This window comes from Cheilinus undulatus, linkage group 13, assembly GCF_018320785.1.
Source record: "Cheilinus undulatus linkage group 13, ASM1832078v1, whole genome shotgun sequence".
Taxonomy (NCBI): Eukaryota; Metazoa; Chordata; class Actinopteri; order Labriformes; family Labridae; genus Cheilinus; species Cheilinus undulatus.
The window spans coordinates 8,449,927-8,471,024 of record NC_054877.1 but is presented as its reverse complement, the minus strand read 5'-3'; the positions used below and the strand labels follow the sequence as shown (position 1 = coordinate 8,471,024).

General features: G+C 39.9%; 1 protein-coding gene across 2 annotated transcripts in view; it reads right to left on the bottom strand.

The window, feature by feature from the left end:
• LOC121520548 (HERV-H LTR-associating protein 1) overlaps nt 1-20,875 on the bottom strand; it is a 42,887-nt gene extending 22,012 nt beyond the window's left edge. For both annotated transcript variants that reach the window (XM_041804050.1, XM_041804051.1), the window contains exons 1-9: nt 20,837-20,875; nt 18,909-19,059; nt 13,445-13,553; nt 13,214-13,279; nt 12,497-12,577; nt 11,105-11,188; nt 416-499; nt 255-338; nt 117-173 (exon numbers count right to left, since the gene is read on the bottom strand). In XM_041804050.1, the coding sequence (XP_041659984.1) occupies nt 117-173; nt 255-338; nt 416-499; nt 11,105-11,188; nt 12,497-12,577; nt 13,214-13,279; nt 13,445-13,535 (547 nt within the window). In that variant the 5' untranslated portion in view covers nt 13,536-13,553; nt 18,909-19,059; nt 20,837-20,875. The remainder of the gene's footprint in view (nt 1-116; nt 174-254; nt 339-415; nt 500-11,104; nt 11,189-12,496; nt 12,578-13,213; nt 13,280-13,444; nt 13,554-18,908; nt 19,060-20,836) is intronic.
• Between the last annotated feature and the right edge of the window lie 223 nt (nt 20,876-21,098).

Here is a 21,098-nt window from a genome sequence, read left to right as displayed (position 1 = left end):
GACTTCCTGAAACCCCAAATTTCACCCTGCAAACATGACGTAATGTGATAATGTGCTATAAAATGGTCATGTGACTGACTTTGGGGACTTGAAAAGAAACAAACTGAGACACTTACCCATCTTTCCAGCCATCACACAGATGTAAATACAGTCTGAGTTGTTCCTCTGGCTTACTGAGACACAAACACATCACATTATAAAAAACAGCCTATAGATATACAAAGCAGGCATGCCCTCATTCAACATCCTCCCACCTGATAATATGGAGGCCGATTTGAAGATCTCCTGAAGGTAAGTGGTTGAGTTGCCCATCACATCCAGAAGAATGGCCGTAAAGTCTGAAGGAAGTCATTTCAGAGTGAAACTTTCATCAAATGTAAGGATTTGATACTTAAAATGATGAAAAGTCGTGTACCTGTGAGGTCGTTGGTCTCATTGGTGACACAGTAGCAGAATCTCCTCCTGAACACGTTACTCTCGATACTTTTAATGCTGGAAACTGAAAAACACACAAAAAGTGGCTGTATGAGAAAACAGAACCACAGGTAGAGTAAGAAATCAAGTGAAGGCAAAAAGCAGCTTGTTCACATTCAAACAGAGACGGCCAGGGGTGTCAAACTCAAGGCCCGGGGGCCAAATCCGGCCTGTGGTGCTGTTTTACCCGGCCCGCAAGATCATATCATATTTCTTTTGTAATTGGCCCGCTGGTATGAGGTCTGCAGATTTAATACAGTACAATCATGTGAACTTAACCTTCCAAAGGTGAAAACGTAAAACATGAAAATATTTAGAAAAAGCCAGGAATATGAAAAACAAATCAATTTGTTTTCATTTCATAATTTCAATTTTGCATCTCACAATCAAATTTATTTTTGACTTTTTACAATTTGGAATTTTTACATCAAAATCCAACTTTTTAAATTAGACTAGGAGCTTTCAAGTTTTATTTTTTATGTTTGTCCACCAGATGGCGCTACTTTCCCCTATTCAAAGCTCAGCTAAATGTCACTTTTTACTGTTTTTTGTAGGGGTGGCCTTGCTGCTGACATAAGTGGGTGTGGATATGTTGGAAAATGGTGTGTGTGTGTAAAAAAAAATCAGTGTGTGTGTGTTTTACTTGAGTCTTTGTGATTTTGCTCTACAGTGGAGCTGTGGAAACATATTTGCCTTTAAAGACTTAAAATCCCCCAAATATCATTTACATTTGATCTGTATATTTCAGGCTGAAGTAGTTTTAAAAGATGGATTTGCTTAAAGTGGAAAAGATATATATCATTACGTATGTATAATCAATATTATTTATATTAATATTAAATGAATATTGGCGCATTGGAAAGACGGCGACATTGTGGCTGGCTGTCTGTCTCTTCTGTTTATTGACCTGTTTTTGCTTATTTTAACTCAGAGTGTGTTATGTGTATGATCGCCTGACTCTTCTGAACATCCGGGACTCTGTGACCAAACCCCCGATCCCCAATTGTTGCACTGTTACAGGTAAGAATATAGGTTACTGCTCAGGTATCAAAATTACTTATCAATACTGTTAATTGATAAGGTAATGTAAGGTAGGGGCAGGACAAGATAAGCATTGAGCTTCATTCTGCCCCTTCTCGAACAATGTGGGGTGTGCATATATGTGTGTATATGTATGTAGATATGTATTTAATGTATGTGTATGTATATACATACATATGTATATTTTTATTTATGTGTATGAAATTGGACCGGCAAGTTGACACAACTACACTGAGCAATATATTCTTCTCTTTGTTGTTGTTTGTACGTTCGAGATAAATAAAAACATCACATCACAAACTCCCGATCCATGAGTTTAACAGCAGCCTACATGGACCTGTGGAAGCAGCAGACAGAGGCCGGGAGGTGCCAAGAAGCAGCGAGTAAGAGGGTGACCAGAGGTTTCCCTATACCTCCCTTTATAAGGTGTCCCCAGGAGCTGATTGGCTACCACATGCTCCATGTATTTAAGGTGGATCAGGGAGGGGGAGTGTAAAAGTGTAAAAGTTAAGCCCTGATGGTGCCAGAGTATTTGTGTCACAAAATCAGCACAAACAGAAGGTTTGGCACCTAAAGATAATCATTCCTGATTTAACATTAATGTCTTACTCCTGGAGAAGTCAGTGCGTGACTATGAAGATGTTGTAAATTCTGCAAGCAGAGAAGATCACTTTCAATTAGTCTGTCTGTTCTCCCTGTGATTTTGTTCATTTTTTATTTAATACACAACATTAAAAGAGTAAACAAATACAAGCTCGAATAAAATCAGAGTTATCCGGATGATAAAATTCTTTCCTCTGGGGTTAGATTAACTTTGCGCCAAAATGTGTTATTACACCTGAATAATGTGCAAAACTGCACACCTGGTTGATGGATAACACCGACGGCCAGTACTGGTAGTTTCTGACTGACCCTGCTTGTGCGTCAGGAGATAGAGGGACTGTGCCAAGTGTGCGTAAAATGCGCACAACACAACGATCAGTTTAACATGACTATAAAAAACTAAATTTGATCCATTTGAAGAGATAAAATCTGGGTTTACATACAGCAAAGACTACATAAGTATTATTGTTTTCATGGGTCTGAATTACAAAGTTGGAATGCAGCAACCTATATTAACTCAATTTACTGTAATGAAATGTGTTTTTGTGTCTTGTACTTGAGTGTATTTTTAGGGAAGTATTGTACTTCATTATATTTGAAAAAGCCTCAAGTATTTAGGAAAATAAAATAAATGTAGGCCTAAAGTTTTCTGTCAAAGACACCAAACTGGCCAGTGTTTGGTTCTGATTACGCATGACGGTCAGTAGCACACAGAGAGACATGAACTCAACATTTCATCCAAAAACAACTTCAGCATTTGACTTTGAAAGTTCAGTCACACCTTATAATAAAGAGCCTGCTTAGAGATTCAGATTCTCTTCTTGTTGTTGCACATCAAGGAAAGATCAGATTTTACTGCACGAGCTTCTTGGGTAGCCAAAAGTAGCTACTCAGTACTTTGAGTACATTTGAATGATCTACTTTCACTATTACTGAAGAACATTTAGAGACTAGTTCTTTACTTCTGCTTGTGAACATTTCAACCACAGTAACTGCACTTTTACTGGAGTGTTATAGTCTGGGACTTTTCCACCTCTGCTAAATTGTTGGAGGAAAAAGTGACTGTAGACTCTCCATCAGGTGCGAAGAAAACTGAAGATGCATTTTGTTTTGTAGCTTTTAAGTAAAATAATAATAATAATAATAATAATAATAATAATAATAACTCATGTAAATGTTGTGTACTTTGATTGTCTTGTGTAATATAAATTGATCAGTGCGTCCGCTGACTGTAAACACGCACGTGAGCCTAAAATGGCCGTGCATGGTTCCATGGTTGCCATGGTTCCCTCTAAGTGCGTCATCAAATCAAAGCGCAGTTTTAAACAAAAACAAAATCCTCAACTGTCACCAGAAACACTTTGAGACGACGCTGTCGACGATTTGTGAATAATTCACGCTTCATCTGAGGATTTCTCCACTCTGTCCTGAAATAAAAACTTCCTGAATCCCACGAGATCGAAACAACCAACTCCTGACATGGAAAATGTAAGATCTGAACTCTTAGATGATCTCCGGTGATTACCGGAATGGCGCAGAGGCCTGCTGTGAAAACGAGACCTCAGCGGATCAATTTATCAGTTAGAGAATCAATAAGCTTCAATGATTGACTGAGAATGATGTTATTACATCTGTTACATCAATATTTATTAGAAATATTCAAACTCTGAGCAGGGATTTAGGCCAGCAGTGATCACACCATCATTAATCTGAAGAGTCCAAACTAGACGACCTCTTTTGTAACACATTAAAATCGTCAATATCCTGATAAATTACAGTCATAAAAAGATGCAATTTACAAATTGCATTGGGACATTGTGATTTCATGTAAATTCAGATTAATTCCCCAGCCTCAGTAGCTTTGGATAGCCAGAGTTTACAGAAATGTCTCTTCCAAGTCCAGATGATCATGAAAATGAGATGATACTAAAGTCAGAAGTACTTCCTTTTTGCTCAGTCCCAGTATAAAGTATTATTTGACTCTCAACTGCAGAACTTTAACATTGAAAACAGCTTCTTCTTCTCTGTCTTTCTTCCACACAATCCAATATTTTTAACTTTATAACCTCAAAAATTTGAAGTTTTGTATCGTACATATTTAAGTCTTTTAAACTGAAATCTTTTCTCTTCTAAATTGACAACAATTTAAACTTGAAAATTCATTTCTCTTCCTGCAAATGTTGACATTATTGTCATTTTTAGAGCGGCCCTAATACGCTGCTGTAATAATAGATCTTTGAGAAAAACAAACACACTAAACAAGTGTATGTAGGCCTGTTCTGATGGGATTTTGTCAAACAATCAAAATTCATGTTTGATTTTTGATCCCTGGGTCCAGCTTTTCTGAGATACTAGTCTGGGGACCCTCAGGAAAAACTGTTGGGAATCACGGGCCTAGCAGCTCATATTGTGCTGAGCATGCGACTTTGAGAATGAGGTCAGAGGTCAATCAGGCAACTAAAGCTCCTGAAAAGAAACATTTTCCATGAGATGCTTAAACTTCTACAGAACATCATTATTAAGTCTTCATTCAGTGTGTTGTTGCTGTATTCCTGAAGCCGTGTTTGGGTCTTTGTTGCAGATTGTGTTGACCCACATCCAGGACCACAACTACTGCAAGACCAGGAGGATCTCAGCACACCGGGCGGAGAGAAAGCATGGAGCTTTCAGTGGCGCTCCATCCTGCAGCAGTCATGTTCAGGTATTTTTGGCTTTACCAACTCTTCAAAATGTCCCTTCAACAACCAGAGAACAACTTTAATAGACCAGCGTGTTTCAGCCTGGGGCCTTCATCAGGGTCCAGGCTACAACCTGAAATGCTCAGTAGAAGTTTACTGCTGAGACGTTCACCAAAGCCTGACATCTTCTGTTTTTTTTCTTTCCTAGGATCATAATTATTCAGCTCCTGCTTCCAAACGGTCTCAGAAGAGGAAGCGGACCTCCCCTCCTTCTGACCCTTCTGCAGAGCATCCAGCAGAGCCCACTCAGGATCCAGCACCACAGCTCCCAAACTGTGCTATCCTTCAATCTTTGGTCCGAAGGCCTCATACTTCAAGAGAACCTGCTGAGCTGCCTTCAGAGATTCCCGGACCCAAACCTCTCACAGCTGCGCTGCTCGGTGACGAGCCACTGATGATCGCTGGTCGCTCAGTGGAAGAGTACCAGCAGCTCTACCGTGGTAGATGATATGCTTACGTTCAAGAGTGGTCGTGCACGTCTCTACAGCCTTGACCTTGGACGGCGTATCAAGCAGCAACTCTGGGAGAGACTGAACCGTCCCATGTTCACTGAATCAGTGGACGATTCAGGACAGGTTCATGTGGATGTCTCATACGGGGTGGGGGTGTTCCCCCCTCTGCATGATGTGGTTATCTCTGGAGAACCAGAGCCTAAGGTTCCTCGTAGGAAGAGAGTAAAGAACTGAGAATACAGTCTTTACATTAGTTGATAAGATTTTTACATATTATAGTAGTAAGTTTTAAGGTTAAGTTCAGTAAGTAGTAGTTCAATAAGTTTAACATTTAAGTATATGTGTTTTAGTTTATATAATCAATGTAAAGACCGTCACAGCCTGAAGATACACCTACCTCTTAGGTACTACATTTTTAGATCCAGCACCACAGCCCTCCAACTGTGCTGACCTTCCATCTTGGGTCCAAAGGCCTCAGAGCTCTAGAGAACCTGCTGAGCTGCCTTCTGAGATAACCAGTCCCGAGCCTCCCACAGCTGCACTGCTCAGTAACAAGCCACTGATGATCGCTGGTCGCTCAGTGGAAGAGTACCAGCAGCTCTACCACGCCGTGGTAGATGATATGCTAATGTTCAAGAGTGGTCATGCACGTCCCTACAGCCTTGATCTTGGACGGCGTATCAAGCAGCAACTCTGGGAGAGACTGAACTGTCCCATGTTCACTGAATCAGTGGACGATTCAGGACGGGTTCATGTGGACGTGTCTCATACAGGGTGGGGTTTTTTCCCCCCTACATGATGTGGATATCTCTGGAGAACCACAGCCTGAAGTTCCTCACAGAAAGAGAGTAAAGAACTGAGAATACTGTCTTTACATTAGTTGATAAGATTTGTAAATATCATAGTGTTAAGTTTTAAGCTTAAGTTCTAGTTCTATAAGATTAAGATAACTTAATCATTTTAAGTATATGTGTTGTAGTTTATATAATCAATGTAAAGACCTTAGCTGTCCCAAGATGCACCTACCTCTAAACAGAACATTTTAAGCCTGTATGTTGTTGGTAGGTTGTCGATATGTTGTCTGTATGTTATTTGAATGTTGTCTGCATGTTGTCTGTCTGTTGTCTGCATGTAATCTGAATGTTGTCTGTATGTTGTCTGCATGTTGTCTGTATGTTGTCTGCATGTTGTCTGCATGTTGTCTGCGTGTTGTCTGTATGTTGTCTGCATGGTTGTCTGCATGTTGTCTGCATGTTGTCTGTAAGATGTCTGCATGTTGTCTGTATGCTGTCTGTATGTTGTCTGCATGTTGTCTGTATGTTGTCTGCGTGTTGTCTGTTGTCTGCATGTTATCTGAATGTTGTCTGCATGTTGTCTGCATGTTGTCTGCATGTTGTCTGAATGCTGTCTGCATGTTGTCTGTATGTTGTCTGCATGTTGTCTGTATGTTGTCTGCATGTTCTCTGTATGTTGTCTGTATGTTGACTGCATGATGTCTGCATGCTGTCTGCATGTTGTCTGCGTGTTGTCTGTATGTTGTCTGTATGTTGACTGCATGATGTCTGCATGCTGTCTGCGTGTTTTCTGCATGTTGTCTGTATGTTGTCTGCATGTTGTCTGCATGTTCTCTGTATGTTGTCTGCATGTTGTCTGTATGTTGTCTGCATGTTGTCTGAATGTTGTCTGCATGTTGTCTGTATGTTTTCTGTATGTTGTCTGTGGTTTGTCTGTATGTTTTCTGTATGTTCTATGTGTGTTGTCTGTATGTTGTCTGCATGATTTCTGTATGATGTCAGTATGTTGCCTACATGTTGTCTGTATGTTGTCTGCATGTTGTCTGTGTGTTGTCTACATGTTGTCTGTGTGTCGTATGCATGTGTGTGTGTGAGTGTGCATGCACACAGGGTGTGTGGAGCATCTGCTGCTGTCCTCTAGTCTTCAGTCAGTATTTTCTACATGCAGTCCTGTCCTCTCTTCCTGTCTCTCTGCTAACAGCAGCTGCTAATGGCGGACTGAAAATACAGACTGAAACAAGAGGAGGTGTTATAGACTCTTCCTCATCTAGTAGACAGCCTCTCCACCACCAAGACTCCTGCAGTGCCTCCTCGTGGCCACACATGGAAACTGGGTCTCTCACAGTCCCAGGCTGAACTGCAGGGGATCTCGGAGCAGCAGTGGTCCCCAGAGATGTGGCGTACAGGACCAACTCAAAGTGGAAACTCCCTGACGCCCATCAAGCACTGCCACAGCTGTGGGAGAATAGCCCCACTTCAGTGTCCTAATTCTTCTGAGATGAGGTTAAGGAGCCTCGTCTGACAAAAACAAAATACACTGTCACAAGTGTTCATGAGGTTCATGTACTCAAGTTTGCAGACATCAACAAGATATTATCAAAGTAAATAAGCTTAAAATAAGTAGATCAGTAAAGTGTAATCTATGAGCGGTTCACACCGCAGGTAAGGTGCATGATCATCACAAATTAATTCATGTAGTCTGTTATTGGAACATTAAAGGTGAGTTTGATTCTCATGCATGTTTATGAGATAGGTTTGTGTTGGATGCTGTTTGATTGTTTTCTTTGTCATGTGTCTTTGGACGACAGGATAGGGACCTTAAAGAAAGAAAGACCTTCACAGCAGATACAGGAAGCGGGACAGACCCAGGATGAGCGACCAGGAACATTGTCCTCCATTTTTCAACGATAGCACAGACTTCAGTCTTCTCTCTAGACCAGAGCCCTGCAGAGATCTACAGAGTTTCTTCCAGCAGCACCAGCCAAATCCTCTCCAATCATTTCACCTTCTCCCTTTGTTCTCCTTCAGTCCCTGCCCCACTTCACACCTGAGTCAACCTGGCTGCAGCAGGTCACCTGTCCAAGCAGACTTCAGCTAAACAGACAATACTGTTGTCCAGATATGACAGAATCAGAGAGGATCCTTGGGGACCCGAGGGGAGTCATCTGTTATGTTTACATTGACAATTTCATTGTATACTACCCCAGCAAACTTAAAAAATAAAACAACAAAAAACAAACAAACGAAAAAAAAACCCCAAAAAACAAAGTAACTCCGCCAGAGTGTGTCTTTTGGATCACTTTTGCCGGTCCCAAGCCCGGATAAAGGAGGAGGGTAAGAATTGTGACTTTAAAAAAAAAAAAGAATGGACAGAAGAAAGTTCATTTGTTGTTCTTAACATGTTTAGGGTGTTCTTTACTCACTTTTTGTCTCTCCCACAATGTATATCATCTCTCTGACAGCATCCATTACAATTACATGCACATGAACAGTTATGCATGACTTCTAGCCACTCTATAGCCACTTTTCTTACTGAGGAGTTGGCAACACTGAGCAGTTCATCTCAGTCCCGTCTGTTGTTAGCTGATGTCACTGCCTTTATTGGAAGTTAGCAGTCAGTTGAACACTGTTTTTATGTCCATTATGAGAAAAATTTGCAAAATCTGTCAGCCTCAGTGGTCTACAGATCATTTAAAGCAACATAACCGTGATTTGAGCCTTCTCCTAAGGTCAACAAAAGGTCAACAGACAGGCTAATAGCGTAAGTTATTTTCTCCATTCAGATTACAACATTTTTAAATCTGCGAGGATTGTATTTCTCCTGAATGTGTGTAGCTTCAGCTCATTCAGCAGACGTGCCCACTCCATCCTGGAGTAGATTTTACTGCCTCATTTTTCATGATTTGAATCTTAATTCTATAAACTTAGAGATGTTTTATTTGACTGAAATTTGACCTGGGGGGTTCATAAAACAGTGACCTGTCATACAACAAACCTAAATACAGATTTATTTTCCCTTTACAGGGTCTTTAATAACCTTTCCTCCCTATTCTGCTGCTTAGTTTGAACTTCAGAAAATCATCTTAATCATGTTTGCATGTCTGAATGCACTGGCTGCTACCATGTATTTGGCTGATCAGATATTATCTTTTTTTTAAACTTTCTTTTTAATTCAAGTTTTCTTTTTTTCCAACAATAAAGTACAAACAAGAAAGCATAAAAACAGACAAAAATAGAAAATATCAGTGAACAGACAGGTTGACAAGGGTGACATAGGCCATACATTAGTGCAAAGTAGAGTGATCTTTCACACATACAATGAGTTACATGTTAAAGAATATAATGTATACCTTTCCCAGTATTTAGTATACTGTTCAGCCCGCAATCTTAGGGTGAAGGTCAGTTTCTCCATACATTGTATCTCGTTAACAATGGTAATCCAGTCATTCCTTGATGGCAAATTTATCTGCAGCCATTTCCGTGTGATGGCCTTCTTACTTGCAGCCAGGAGCACTTTATAAAGATGAATATCCTGGGCCATAAGTCCAACCGGGATTTTACCCAAATACAATGTAATAAAAGAAAAGTTGACCTCTAAACCAAAAATTGACCGAATTTCTCCAGCAAATTCCTGCCAATAAGGTTGAATAAGGGGGCAGGCCCAGAATATATGAAAATGATCTGCCATTGTCTGTCCACATTGTCTCCAACATTTATCCTGTCCCTGAAAACCCTGCTGTTTAGATTTCAATTTGGGAGTCACAAAAAATCTTATTATGTTCTTCCAGCAGAATTCCCGCCAGGTTCTGGAGTTGGTGGTCTTAGCTTGACCCTCCCATACAGTTCCAGACATCATCAGATATCTCCAAGCCAGACTCCCCTTCCCATTTCTGCTTAACCTGGAGAGTAGAATGATTCTTAGAGTTTTGTAGTCTTTATAAATTTGTGATATTAAATGTTTACTGTCTTTAGCCTTATATGCATCTGTAAATATACTGATCAAATTGGAATTCCCATTGTCTGTTTGTTTGATTTCCTTGTTGAAGTAGTCTCTGACCTGGAAATACCTGAACATATCCTCTCTACCCAGTCTGTATGATTTAGAGATGCAGGCCGTCCTTATTGGCTATAGTGCAGTAAGCTGTAATACCATTGTGTGCCCACTGCCGAAATCGCTTATCTAGACCTGATGGTTTAAACTCTGAGTCATGTGTCACCCATTTCAATATTTTTGCATGTTTCTCGAGATGGAGTTTTTTACAGGTGTTAAACCACACCTTGAGGGCAACCCCGGTCCAGCAATTTATTTTATCCAGGTGAGGATTATGATGTTGGCAGTCACCTGGTAAAGACATTGCTGGTGTTTCAGATTGCATTAATTCCAAGTCTTTCCATTTAGCAGAGTAATTTGGGTTACACCAGCAAACAAGAGGTCTTAGCTGGGCAGCAATATAATAGTCCTCCACACATGATAGAGAAAGTCCACCCTCATCTTTGGGTAACTGCAGGGTCTTGTATTCAATTTGGGGCCTCTTACTATTCCAAACAAATCTTGATATAATTTTATTCCATTCCCTAAAATCCCTAGGGGGGACCTCCACAGGAAGGGACTGGAACAAGTACAAAAGTCAGGGAAGGACATTCATTTTTATAGTTTCAATCCTATTAGTCATGTCTAGGGGCAGTACAGTCCATCTATCCAGATCTGCTTTGGGCTGATCAGATATTAATGAGCAATTAAAATGTATACCTAATGAAATGGTTAGTGCAGTTTTGGAGTTTACAAGGTACAATTGCATGACTTGCATTTACAGATTTAGACCACTAGATGGAACTAGTGACACAGATATTTTGTGCAATAATTCCAATTTATTTGGCACCACTATACCATAACCCCAGAACAATTTCAGGTGGATCAGTGTACTGTTTTTTTTTTAACATTTTCTATCCCGTTATTGAAGAGCTCCAGAGGACAAAAGGTCAGTTTAAAGTAGAAACTTACTGTTGTAGACCAACAGTGTGAGTTTATGGAGAGCCAGAGAGCTGTACGACGTCACACTGAGGAGAGAGAAGAGCTGACGAGAGCCTGATGAGACAAGAGGATAAAGTAGAAATACATAATCAGGATGATTTTTATCATGAATGGTGTATCCTACATTAAAAGTGCCTTTACTGCAGAGAAAAATCAAAGTGATAGTACTGCTGTTGACTGCAAGGGACAAAAAATTAAACAAGAACAACAAAGAACAACTTGGAAAAAAATCATTTCACTGTAAAGCTTAAAAAAATAAACATATTTGGAATGAGATAGAAATAAGAATTATGGCAACGTCAACAGGCCTAAATCACCTGTCCTCTTAAGATTCTTCTTAATTTATGTCTTATTAAGTCTTAAAGAGACGTCAAATTTGTGACGAGTTCTTATACCATCAAATTGTTGGCAACTGTAATCTTAAACTGATGAAAGCCTTGTGCTTGTACGCTGGCAGCTTGTGCATGCTTTTCCAGATGATCTCAGAGAAATTAATATTTATGCCCTTAAAAGATTCTGAGACTGCAGGGCAGTGTAAAAACACAACAAAGCACACAGGAGCATATTCCAGTTTGGCACTTCCTTGGTCCTGTACTGCCCTGGTCTCCTGATGGCCATCCTCCAGGCCTGTGCCAGACCCATGTCCCATCTCTCCAGGTATCTTCTCAGCTTACCCCTCCAGGAGGTACGCAGTGTTGAGCTAGATCAGGCCACAGAAAGCATGCCAGGTGCTTGTAAAAGCTCAGCTGCCGACCGAAAGCCTCAGATACCGGGAACGCCACACTGTCTCGCTCAGTCTGAGTGTGCAGTTGATCTCAGCCTTGCAGTCAGCAGATTGGTGGATTACACTGCCAAGGAAGGTGAAGTGCTCCAAAACTTCATCGACACGGATTGGATTGGCAGCATCCAAGGCGTCCCCACATGTGCATTCCCAACTCTTCAGCCTCCTCACTCAGCAAGATAAGAGCCCCCACAGGGACATAAATAATCATGCACTGGACTGTATAAGAGATTATAAGTGGACATAGTTTGGCCTGAACTTAACCACAGAAAAAGGGATTTGTTATGGAGAAAAGGAGATGAAGGTACAGTAAGAAAAGAAATGTTTGGTAACATATTAGTTCACACAACTAAACCACTGCAAGCTTGTTTTTGTCACTAGCAGGCTTAGATTGGTGTTCACAAGCAGTCCTGCATTGAAGTGAACATAATATCTCCAGAAACCAAACCCTGAAGATTGACCTCTGAGTTAAAAAGAAGAAGAGGAGAGGAGCAGATTGAAGCTGAGGTTTAATCACAGTGTACATGAAAGATTTACAGCAAAGAATTGATCTCCACATGAGTGATATTATGACAACGTACCCGATTGGCTTGAATTTATTAAAGTATTGACCAGGGGGGTGAGGTCGATGGCAGCGGGGTCAATGTGCTCTGCAGGGATTTCTGGGAAATAAAAGCAGACAGTAACGTCAATGGGAGCTTATTCTGCTTTTATGGAATCAGCAGAGTCAGCTAAATGCAGATGTTTGATTGTGAAATGAACCGAAGTGGCATAAAAGGAACAATCTCCTCGAGGGATTGGTCTCTGGGGTGGAATATTTTTGAATAAGTAGAGGTCGGTGAAGACAGAAGGGGCATTTGCTGAACTGATGGTGTCTCTTATTGATTATATTTCATATGTTAAGTCTGACATTATGAAGCAAATCATCCAAACACATCCACAGAGAACATTCTTATTTTTTTAAGTTCATCATTACTTTGAATTATGGCACATAAACCACACTGTATTCTTTGCAGTGTGAAGGTGTAGAGGTGATAGATGGCAGCAAATATTCCTCATTCAGTTAAAAAATGATCCTAAGTGTTAAAAGCCAGTTTAAAATGAAATGATAGCTTTGATTCCTCATATGCAAGAGCAGTAGCAAAATAAAGTTTGAGGTGTGAGTTTTGCTCCGACAGAAAGAAAAACTGTTCCATTTCTCTCTGTGAACACTGACACCTTTTCTGATTTTCTGCAGCAGGTAAAGCAGTAATACATAAAACCTTAAAAACAGAGAGAGGTGATGAAATGAGGAGTACCTGTGGACTCAAAAAGGCTGTCCAGGTCTCTTGTGTACCTCTCTTCCTGCCGCCTGTCTCTTAAATCTGAGGGTGAAAAAATAAAACAGGAAAAGAAACAGAAAATAAAGAAAAGAAGTAAAATCTAGATTACACACTGGGAAAATGTGCACTCATCAAATGAGCTGAAGAGATAGAGTCTAGAAGATGGGTGCATGAATACACTGCACCAAACAGGTTTGGTGGACGTACCTCTGCTGAAGAGGATGAGGAGTAAAATGGAGGAAGCACAGATGATCAAACAGAGCCGTGGATGTTGTGAAGATCTCTGTAAGCCTGCCATGGTCCTGCTGAAGCCCCGCTGTAAACAAACAAAGAAAGTGTGTCACGTATTTTTTGTCTACTTGTATTTTTTTATTTGGCAGACCGGCCTACATAACTATGGCGGCGATGCACAAGGAAAACAACGAAGAAGACGTTCAGTTCAAGTGACATCCGGTATTAGAAGACGAGACTTCAGGTATGAAGTGGAGGGCCTCGGCTGCATTAGGTCCCTCTCGAAAAATCCATTCCATCGGCCCCTCTCCTCCTCCCCCTTTCAGAAAATGTGTGCTAAAACAAGCTGTTCTCAGATTTTCCCCTCATGATGTCATATGGGGAGTTAGCCCCGCCCCCAGGTTGGCCCTCCCCGCTTAGAGGAAAGTTCCACCCTCCTCTCCTGATCCTCTTCTGAGCTGGCAGCTGAGAGAAGTATCAGGAGAGCTACATCCTGAAAGGGCCATGGTCAGGGGCGGAGTCAGACAGCTCATTAACATTTAAAGCCACAGACACAGAAACAGCTCGCTCCAGAAACAGAGGGGATTTTAGACATACAAAAATCAAATACAGGAGTGTTTTTTCAGCAACGAACTTCACAGGCATGTTTTTGAGATCAATATAAACTTGTCTTAAAAGGGTAAACTATGTCCCCTTTAAAAAATCTAATTGGAATTTTGGCTCATACAGCAAATTTGATATAAATTCCTATATTGAAGGGGATGATAAAAAACACATACATGAAAAAGGAAAGTAGGATTTTTGTGTAAAAAAAAAAAAAACTAAGAAAAATAAATAAAAGAAACTTGCAGCTGCAAAATGTGTTGAGCATAAAATCTTTGCTGCAAAAACCGGTATCAGACTTGTAGTTTGCCTCATATCAGGTTAAAGAAATATTGCACTGTCTGAGATGTGAAAATTGCAGCAGGCCATATTACAATTTATTCTAATTTGCAATTAATTGTAAACCCTTGTTATAAGATCTTGTCTTTATGTCCTGATATAACCTGTTAAATTTGTGCCTTAATGAAACTGATGCAAAGTAGCAGCCTGCAGTTGGCCTGGCATGGTAGTTTTTATGATATAAATGGTACTATTTGTTCTACAGTGACTTAAAATTTCAGTATGAAACCTGAACTTTTTATATAATGAAGTGTCCTGAATCATAAATTCATGATTAAAATCTCGGTAAGTTATAAGTATTTCATTTGTTAATAGATTTCACCATCACAAACTTAGAAACAGCTCCTGTGTATATATATATATGTGAATATCTAAGGTGCTGAATAACTCTTTCCTGAGGTATGATGTTAACCGTTTGCAAAAACTGATGCATGAAAAGACACGCATTATGAACAAAAGTATTTAGCCACACTTGTTTATTATTGAATTCAGGTGGTTTTATCACAACCATTGCCACAGGTGTATAAAAAAAAAAAACACCTAGCCATGCAGTCCACCCTGCAAACATTTGTGATCCTAAATGGGTCGTTCTGAAGAGCTCAGTGATTTCAAGAGTGGTACTGTGATGGACGCCACATTTGCAATAGAAGTTCATGCAAAGTGGAGGCATTTTGGAACAAATGCAACTCAGCCATGAAGCAGAAGATCACATAAAATCAACGATTGGGTCAATGACTGCTAAGGCATATGGTGTATTGAAGTCTTACACTCTGCTGATTCAATAGCTGAAGAGCTCTGAACTTCCACTAGCATTAATGTAAGCACTAATACTATGCATCAGGAGTTTAATGGAATGGGTTTCCGTGGCTGGGCGAAAGCCTCACATCATGTTCAAGGTCAAGAACAGATAGAGTGATGTAAAGCACACAACACTGGACTGTGGCGCAGTGGAGACATGTTCTGTGGAGTGATGAATCAAGCCTCTCTGTTCGGCAGTCAGATGGCTGAGTCTGGTGACACCAGGAGAACGTTAGCTGCCTGACTGCTTAGTGCCAACTGTGAAGTTTGCAGGAGGAGGCATAATGGTACGGGGCTGTTTTTCAGGGTTTGGGCTCTAGTGAAGGCCAATATTAATGCTTCAGCATACCAAGACATTTTAGACAATGCTATGCTTCCAACTGTGTGGCAACAGTTTGGGGAAGGCCCTTTTCTATTCCAGCATGACTGTGCCCCGCAACACAAAGCAAGGACTATGAAGGTTTGATGAGTTTGGCGTGGAGGAATCTGACTGGCCCGCACAGAGCCCTGACCTTATTACCATCCTGCACCTTTGGGATGAACTGGGACAGAGATTGAGCGCCAGGTCTTCTCATCCAACATCAGTGCCTGACCTCAAAAATGCTCTACAGAATGAATGGGCAAAAATTCCCACAGAAATGCTCCAAAATCTCGTGGAAAACCTTACAAGAAGTCTGGATGCTGTTATAACTGCAAAAGGGGCCCAACTCCATATTAAAGAACATTTATTTGAATAAAAGTCATTACAGCTCTTGTTGGTGTAATGTGTGTGAATACTTTTGTCAATAAAGTTTAGTGTAATCAGTCTACACCAAATATCGCCCTGATAGCCACAGCTGAGAAGAATCAAAGGTTCCCGTGATACTTTATAGGGATTACATGTGGGTCATTTTTACCCACTTAAAGAAGCTCAGGCTATAGTTTCTTAAAATCAATTAAAAAATCAAATGAGATGATACAATATCCATTTTTGAGGAATATCTATAATATAAAACAAAAGCAATATCAGCATTTAAAATCCATAAAGACAGCAAGAAGACTATATGTATACAGTGGTGTGAAAAAGTATTTGCCCCCTTTCTGATTCCTGAGTTTTTTGCTGATTTATCACACTTAAATGTTTCAGATCATCAAACCAATTTTTATGTTTCTCAAAGACAACCCAAGTAAATGGAAAATGCAGTGTTTGAAAGATTATTAAATTCTTTAAGAGGGGAAAAAATCCAAACCTCTCTGCCCCTGTGTGAAGAAGTAATTGCCCCCCTTGTTAAATCATGAGTTAACTGTGATTAACCACAGTTTTTGGAGAGCTGAGTTCAATTTCACTGGCCACTCCCAGGCCTGATTATCGCCGGATTTGTTGAATCAAAAAATCACTTAAATAGAAACTGTCAGACAAAATGAAGAAGACTACAAGATCTCAAAAAGAAACGCATCATGCCACGAGCTAAAGAAATTCAAGAACAAATGAAAAAACAAAGTGATTGAAATCTATCAGTCTGGAAAAGGTTAAAAAGCCATTTCCAAGGCTTTGGGACTTCAGTGAACCACAGTCAGAGCCATTATCCACAAATGGAGAAAACAAGGAACAGTGGTGAACCTTCCCAGGAGTGGTCGGCAAACCAAAATCACTCTGAGAGTGCAACCACGACTTATCCAGGAGGTCAAAAAAGAACCCAGAACGACATCAGAAGACCTGCAGGCCTCACAGGCCTCAGTTAAGGTCAGAGTTCATGACTCAACCATCAGAAAGACACTGGGCAAAAATGGCACCCATGGGAGAGTTCCAAGGCCAAAACCACTGCTGACCAAAAAGAGCACAAAAGCTCGTCTCACATTTTCCAAGAAACATCTTGATGATCCCCGAGACTTTAGGAGAAATATTCTGTGGACTGACGAGACAAAAGTTGAACTTTTTGGCAAAAAGGTTTTACATCAGGTGTAAAAACATCACAGCATTTGATAAAAAGAACATCATGCCAACAGTCAAACACAGTGGTGTCAGTGTGATGGTCTGGGGCTGCTTTGCTGCTTCAGGACCTGGACCACTTGCTGTGATTGATGGAACAATGAATTCTGCTGTCTACCAGAAAATCCTGAAGGCCAACGTCCAGCCATCAGTTCGTGCCCTCAAGCTCAAGCACTCTTGGGTTATGCAGCAGGACAATGACCCGAAATACACCTGCAAGTCCACCTCTGAATGGCTCAAGAAAAACTAAATTAAGATTTTGGAGTGGCCCAATCAGGGTCCGGACTTAAATCCAACTGAGATACTATTGTGTGACCTTAAACGGCAGTTCATGCTGGAAAACCCTCCAATATGGCTGAGTTAAAGCAACTCTGTGAAGAAGAGTGGGTCAAAATTTCTCCACAGTGATGAGAAAGACTCATCACCCATTATCGCAAACGCTTGATTTCAGTTATTGCTGCCAAGGGTGGCACCACCAGTTATTAGGTTCAGAGGGCAATTACACATTTTCACACAGGGCCAGATAGGTTTGGATCCCCCCCCCTAAAAAATTAGATAATCATTCAAACACTGCATTTTCCATTTACTTGGGTTGTCTCTGTGAAATATAAAAATTGGTTTGATGATCCAAAACATTTAAGAGTGATAAATCAGCAAAAACTCAGGAGTCAGAAAGAGGGCAAATACTTTTTCACACCACTGTATATATATATATATATATATACACACACATATATAGTGTATGTGTATGTGAACGGGAGCATAATCTAAGAGGCACAACAGTAGAATCAACAAGAAAAACATGTTTGTTTGTTTTTTTCAGAAACAGGAACATAGCTACCACTACAGATTCTATGGAAGTTGCTGAATGTGATGTCTAGAAGACAAAAAAAGAAGGAAAATGAATGCAGCCAAATATATAAAAGAAGAAAAATAAACTTTAGATCAATGTTTATAATTTTCTGTTAAAATGTTGTCACTGAGCTCAATAGACTGAGGAGTGTCTTTCTCATTTGAGTGACAGTTTGTGTTTGATGAGGATCCAGAAGGACAAAAAGGGTTGTAAAATGATCACGAATGTATGAAATAGGCTGGCCAAAACCTTTAGGGACATCAGGAAAAGTTAAAATATTTAAGAAATAAAACTAAATGATAGACTGAGTGTAGAAATAAAAATGTGTAATTCATTCAAATTTGACCTAGTAAGAGTTTTCCCATGAACTGCTGACAAAGACAAATATTGACCTATATCAATGTTGGTGCCTTGTTGCTTTAATATTTTTTCAAATAGAAAATATAGAAAAAAAAATCTTCATTTGTGCATTTCCATATGTAACTGTTTAGTATATGTATTGTTTTGTATACTAAGTAGAATTTGAGTCTCTGTAAAATGATTTTCATTTCAAAAACTCCCTGAAGAGCACTGATTGCAGAGCATTTAAAATCGGATTAAACACTGATATTTTAATCTTGAATTTTTGTAAACCTGTACATTTTTGGAGCAATTAACCACCTGAATCAAATTACAGAGGACTGCTGGTTTAAAATGCTTTCAGAAAATAAAAAATCAAATAGTAGGGTTTTATCTTGGCTAAAAACTGTAAGCAAAGAAAGAAATCTGATGCAAAGAATGACATCTGATTTTAAATCTTCATCTTCAAATGCTGCACTGTAATTCAAACATTTCAGATACCTCCTAATCCACTGACAGGTAACAAACAAACAGCCTACCTGCTCCTTGAATCCTCCCGGAGATTATGATGATCCTCGGGCAGCATCAAACCTGGTCCAGCAGCATGTCACACACCTTCAGTCAGATAAGGATTAATCTGTTCTCTCTCCTCTCTGTGAGGTGGGCAGCAGGTTGGCAGCTCACTGAGCTCTGCACAAAAAAAACACAACACCGTAAAACATGGAGTCTGGCTGCAGGCTGGGCACTGATCCCTGACCAAGTCCACTGTAAAAGATATCAGACTTCAGGTCACACATTTACTCTAGGAGGGAAACACACCTTTCTTCTATTCTTCTGAACTAATTCTAATTATAACACATTTTTAAAAACTGTAGACAAAAATTTGTTAAAAACTCATACCTAGAGTGTTTCTCTGCATATGCAAGGTATGGATGAATGGATGAATGGAGGGAGTGAGAAATGCATTCATCATTTTATGGATGCAAGCATGGATGGATGAATGGCCAGATGAATGATGCTTGCATGCATGGATGGATGAATGCTGAATGATGAATGGATGGATGTAAGTGTGGATGGATGAATGGTTGGTGGATGCATGGGTGAATGAATGGATGAATGAATGGCTGACTTAATGGATGTATTCATGGATGGATTGTTGATGGATGAATGCATGGATGGGTGGATGTTGGATGGTTGCATGGATGGATAAATGCATGCATGAATGGATGGATGAGTGCATGGATGGATGGATGTGGGATGGATGGATGGATGGGTGAATAAATGGATGCAAGCATGGATCTATGAAGGGTTAATGCATGCATGGATGGATGGATGGATGAACGTTGGATGCATGGAATGATGACAGGATGGATGAATGCATGGATGGGTGGACGTTCGATGGTTGCATGGATGGATGGACCGATAAATGCATGCATGGATGGATGAATGTTGGATGGATGGATTGATAAACGGTTTGTGGATGCATGGATGGAAGGATGAATGGCTGACTTAGTGGCCGTATGAACAGATGGATGCATGCATGGATGGATGGATGAACGTTGGATGCATAGAATGATGAATGCATGTGGTGTTAATTTTGGCAGCTATTTTCAATTTTAGTCTTAGTTTTAGTCTTTAGATGAAATGTCTTTTAGTTTTAGTCTCATTTTAGTCATTTCAACCCTTTTTAGTTTTAGTTTACTTTAAGTCAACAAAAACTCAAAACATTTTAGTCTAGTTTTAGTCCATAAAAAGTCCTCACATTTTAGTCTTTACTTTTAGTGCAAGCATCTATTCTCTAGCGTACTTCTCAAGTGTACTCTGCCAAACCTGGGGTCCCTGCTTTCTACAGTTGAGAGGCAGAATAGATACAGCTGCATTGTTTTTTGACAGATGTACCCACTGAGGAGAAATATCACAAATTTTGAATGTCTGACAAAAACTACATTACATTTTAGTCTAGTTTTTCATCTTGATGAAAACTAAACTTACTTTTTGTCAGTTTTAGTCATCACAGATCTATTTTTGTTAGTCTTAATCTAGTTTTTGTCATGTAAAAAAAGGCTGTCGATAAACAATTTTAGTTTTTTAAAAAGGAAGTGACTGAAGCAACTGAGGAAAAAACAGTAAAATAACTATACTGATAGAGAGAAGTCTATAAATTCAACAACTTAACTTAACATGATCTGGCTGTATGATAACTTTACTATCTCCAACTTGACCTCTCCCAAGCTGAATTAACAAAAGAAATTCACAAAATGTTTAACTCTTCCTTTTCAGCACAGCCTGCTGTGCTTCAAGTTACAAGCTAGCATGTGCTAACAAAGGCTGACAAGATGTGCATCTATTTGCATATGAAGCATTCTGGATAACTCTGTTTTTTTAGGAACTCTGCATGATCAGACAAGTTCATCTTGTTGGATAGATATTTGTACCTCTCATATACATGCTGAACTAAAATACTCACAAGATATCTGCATTTTGAGTCGTTTGAGTTTATAAATTCACCAGGAGACCGCCATGTTTTGGTCCGCGCTGGCGCCGTGACGTCACCGTTCCTATGCAGTAACCTGTGTTAGACTAGCAGCCAGTGTTAGGACTGATCTCAGAAACGCAGCACGTCTCAAGCAAGGAGAATTCTAAAATTTGAGGTCTCTTCTATTTTGTATTTGCACCACGAGCAGCTATCTGTCCATCTAGATGGTAAATGATAAATACAGAGCCATATT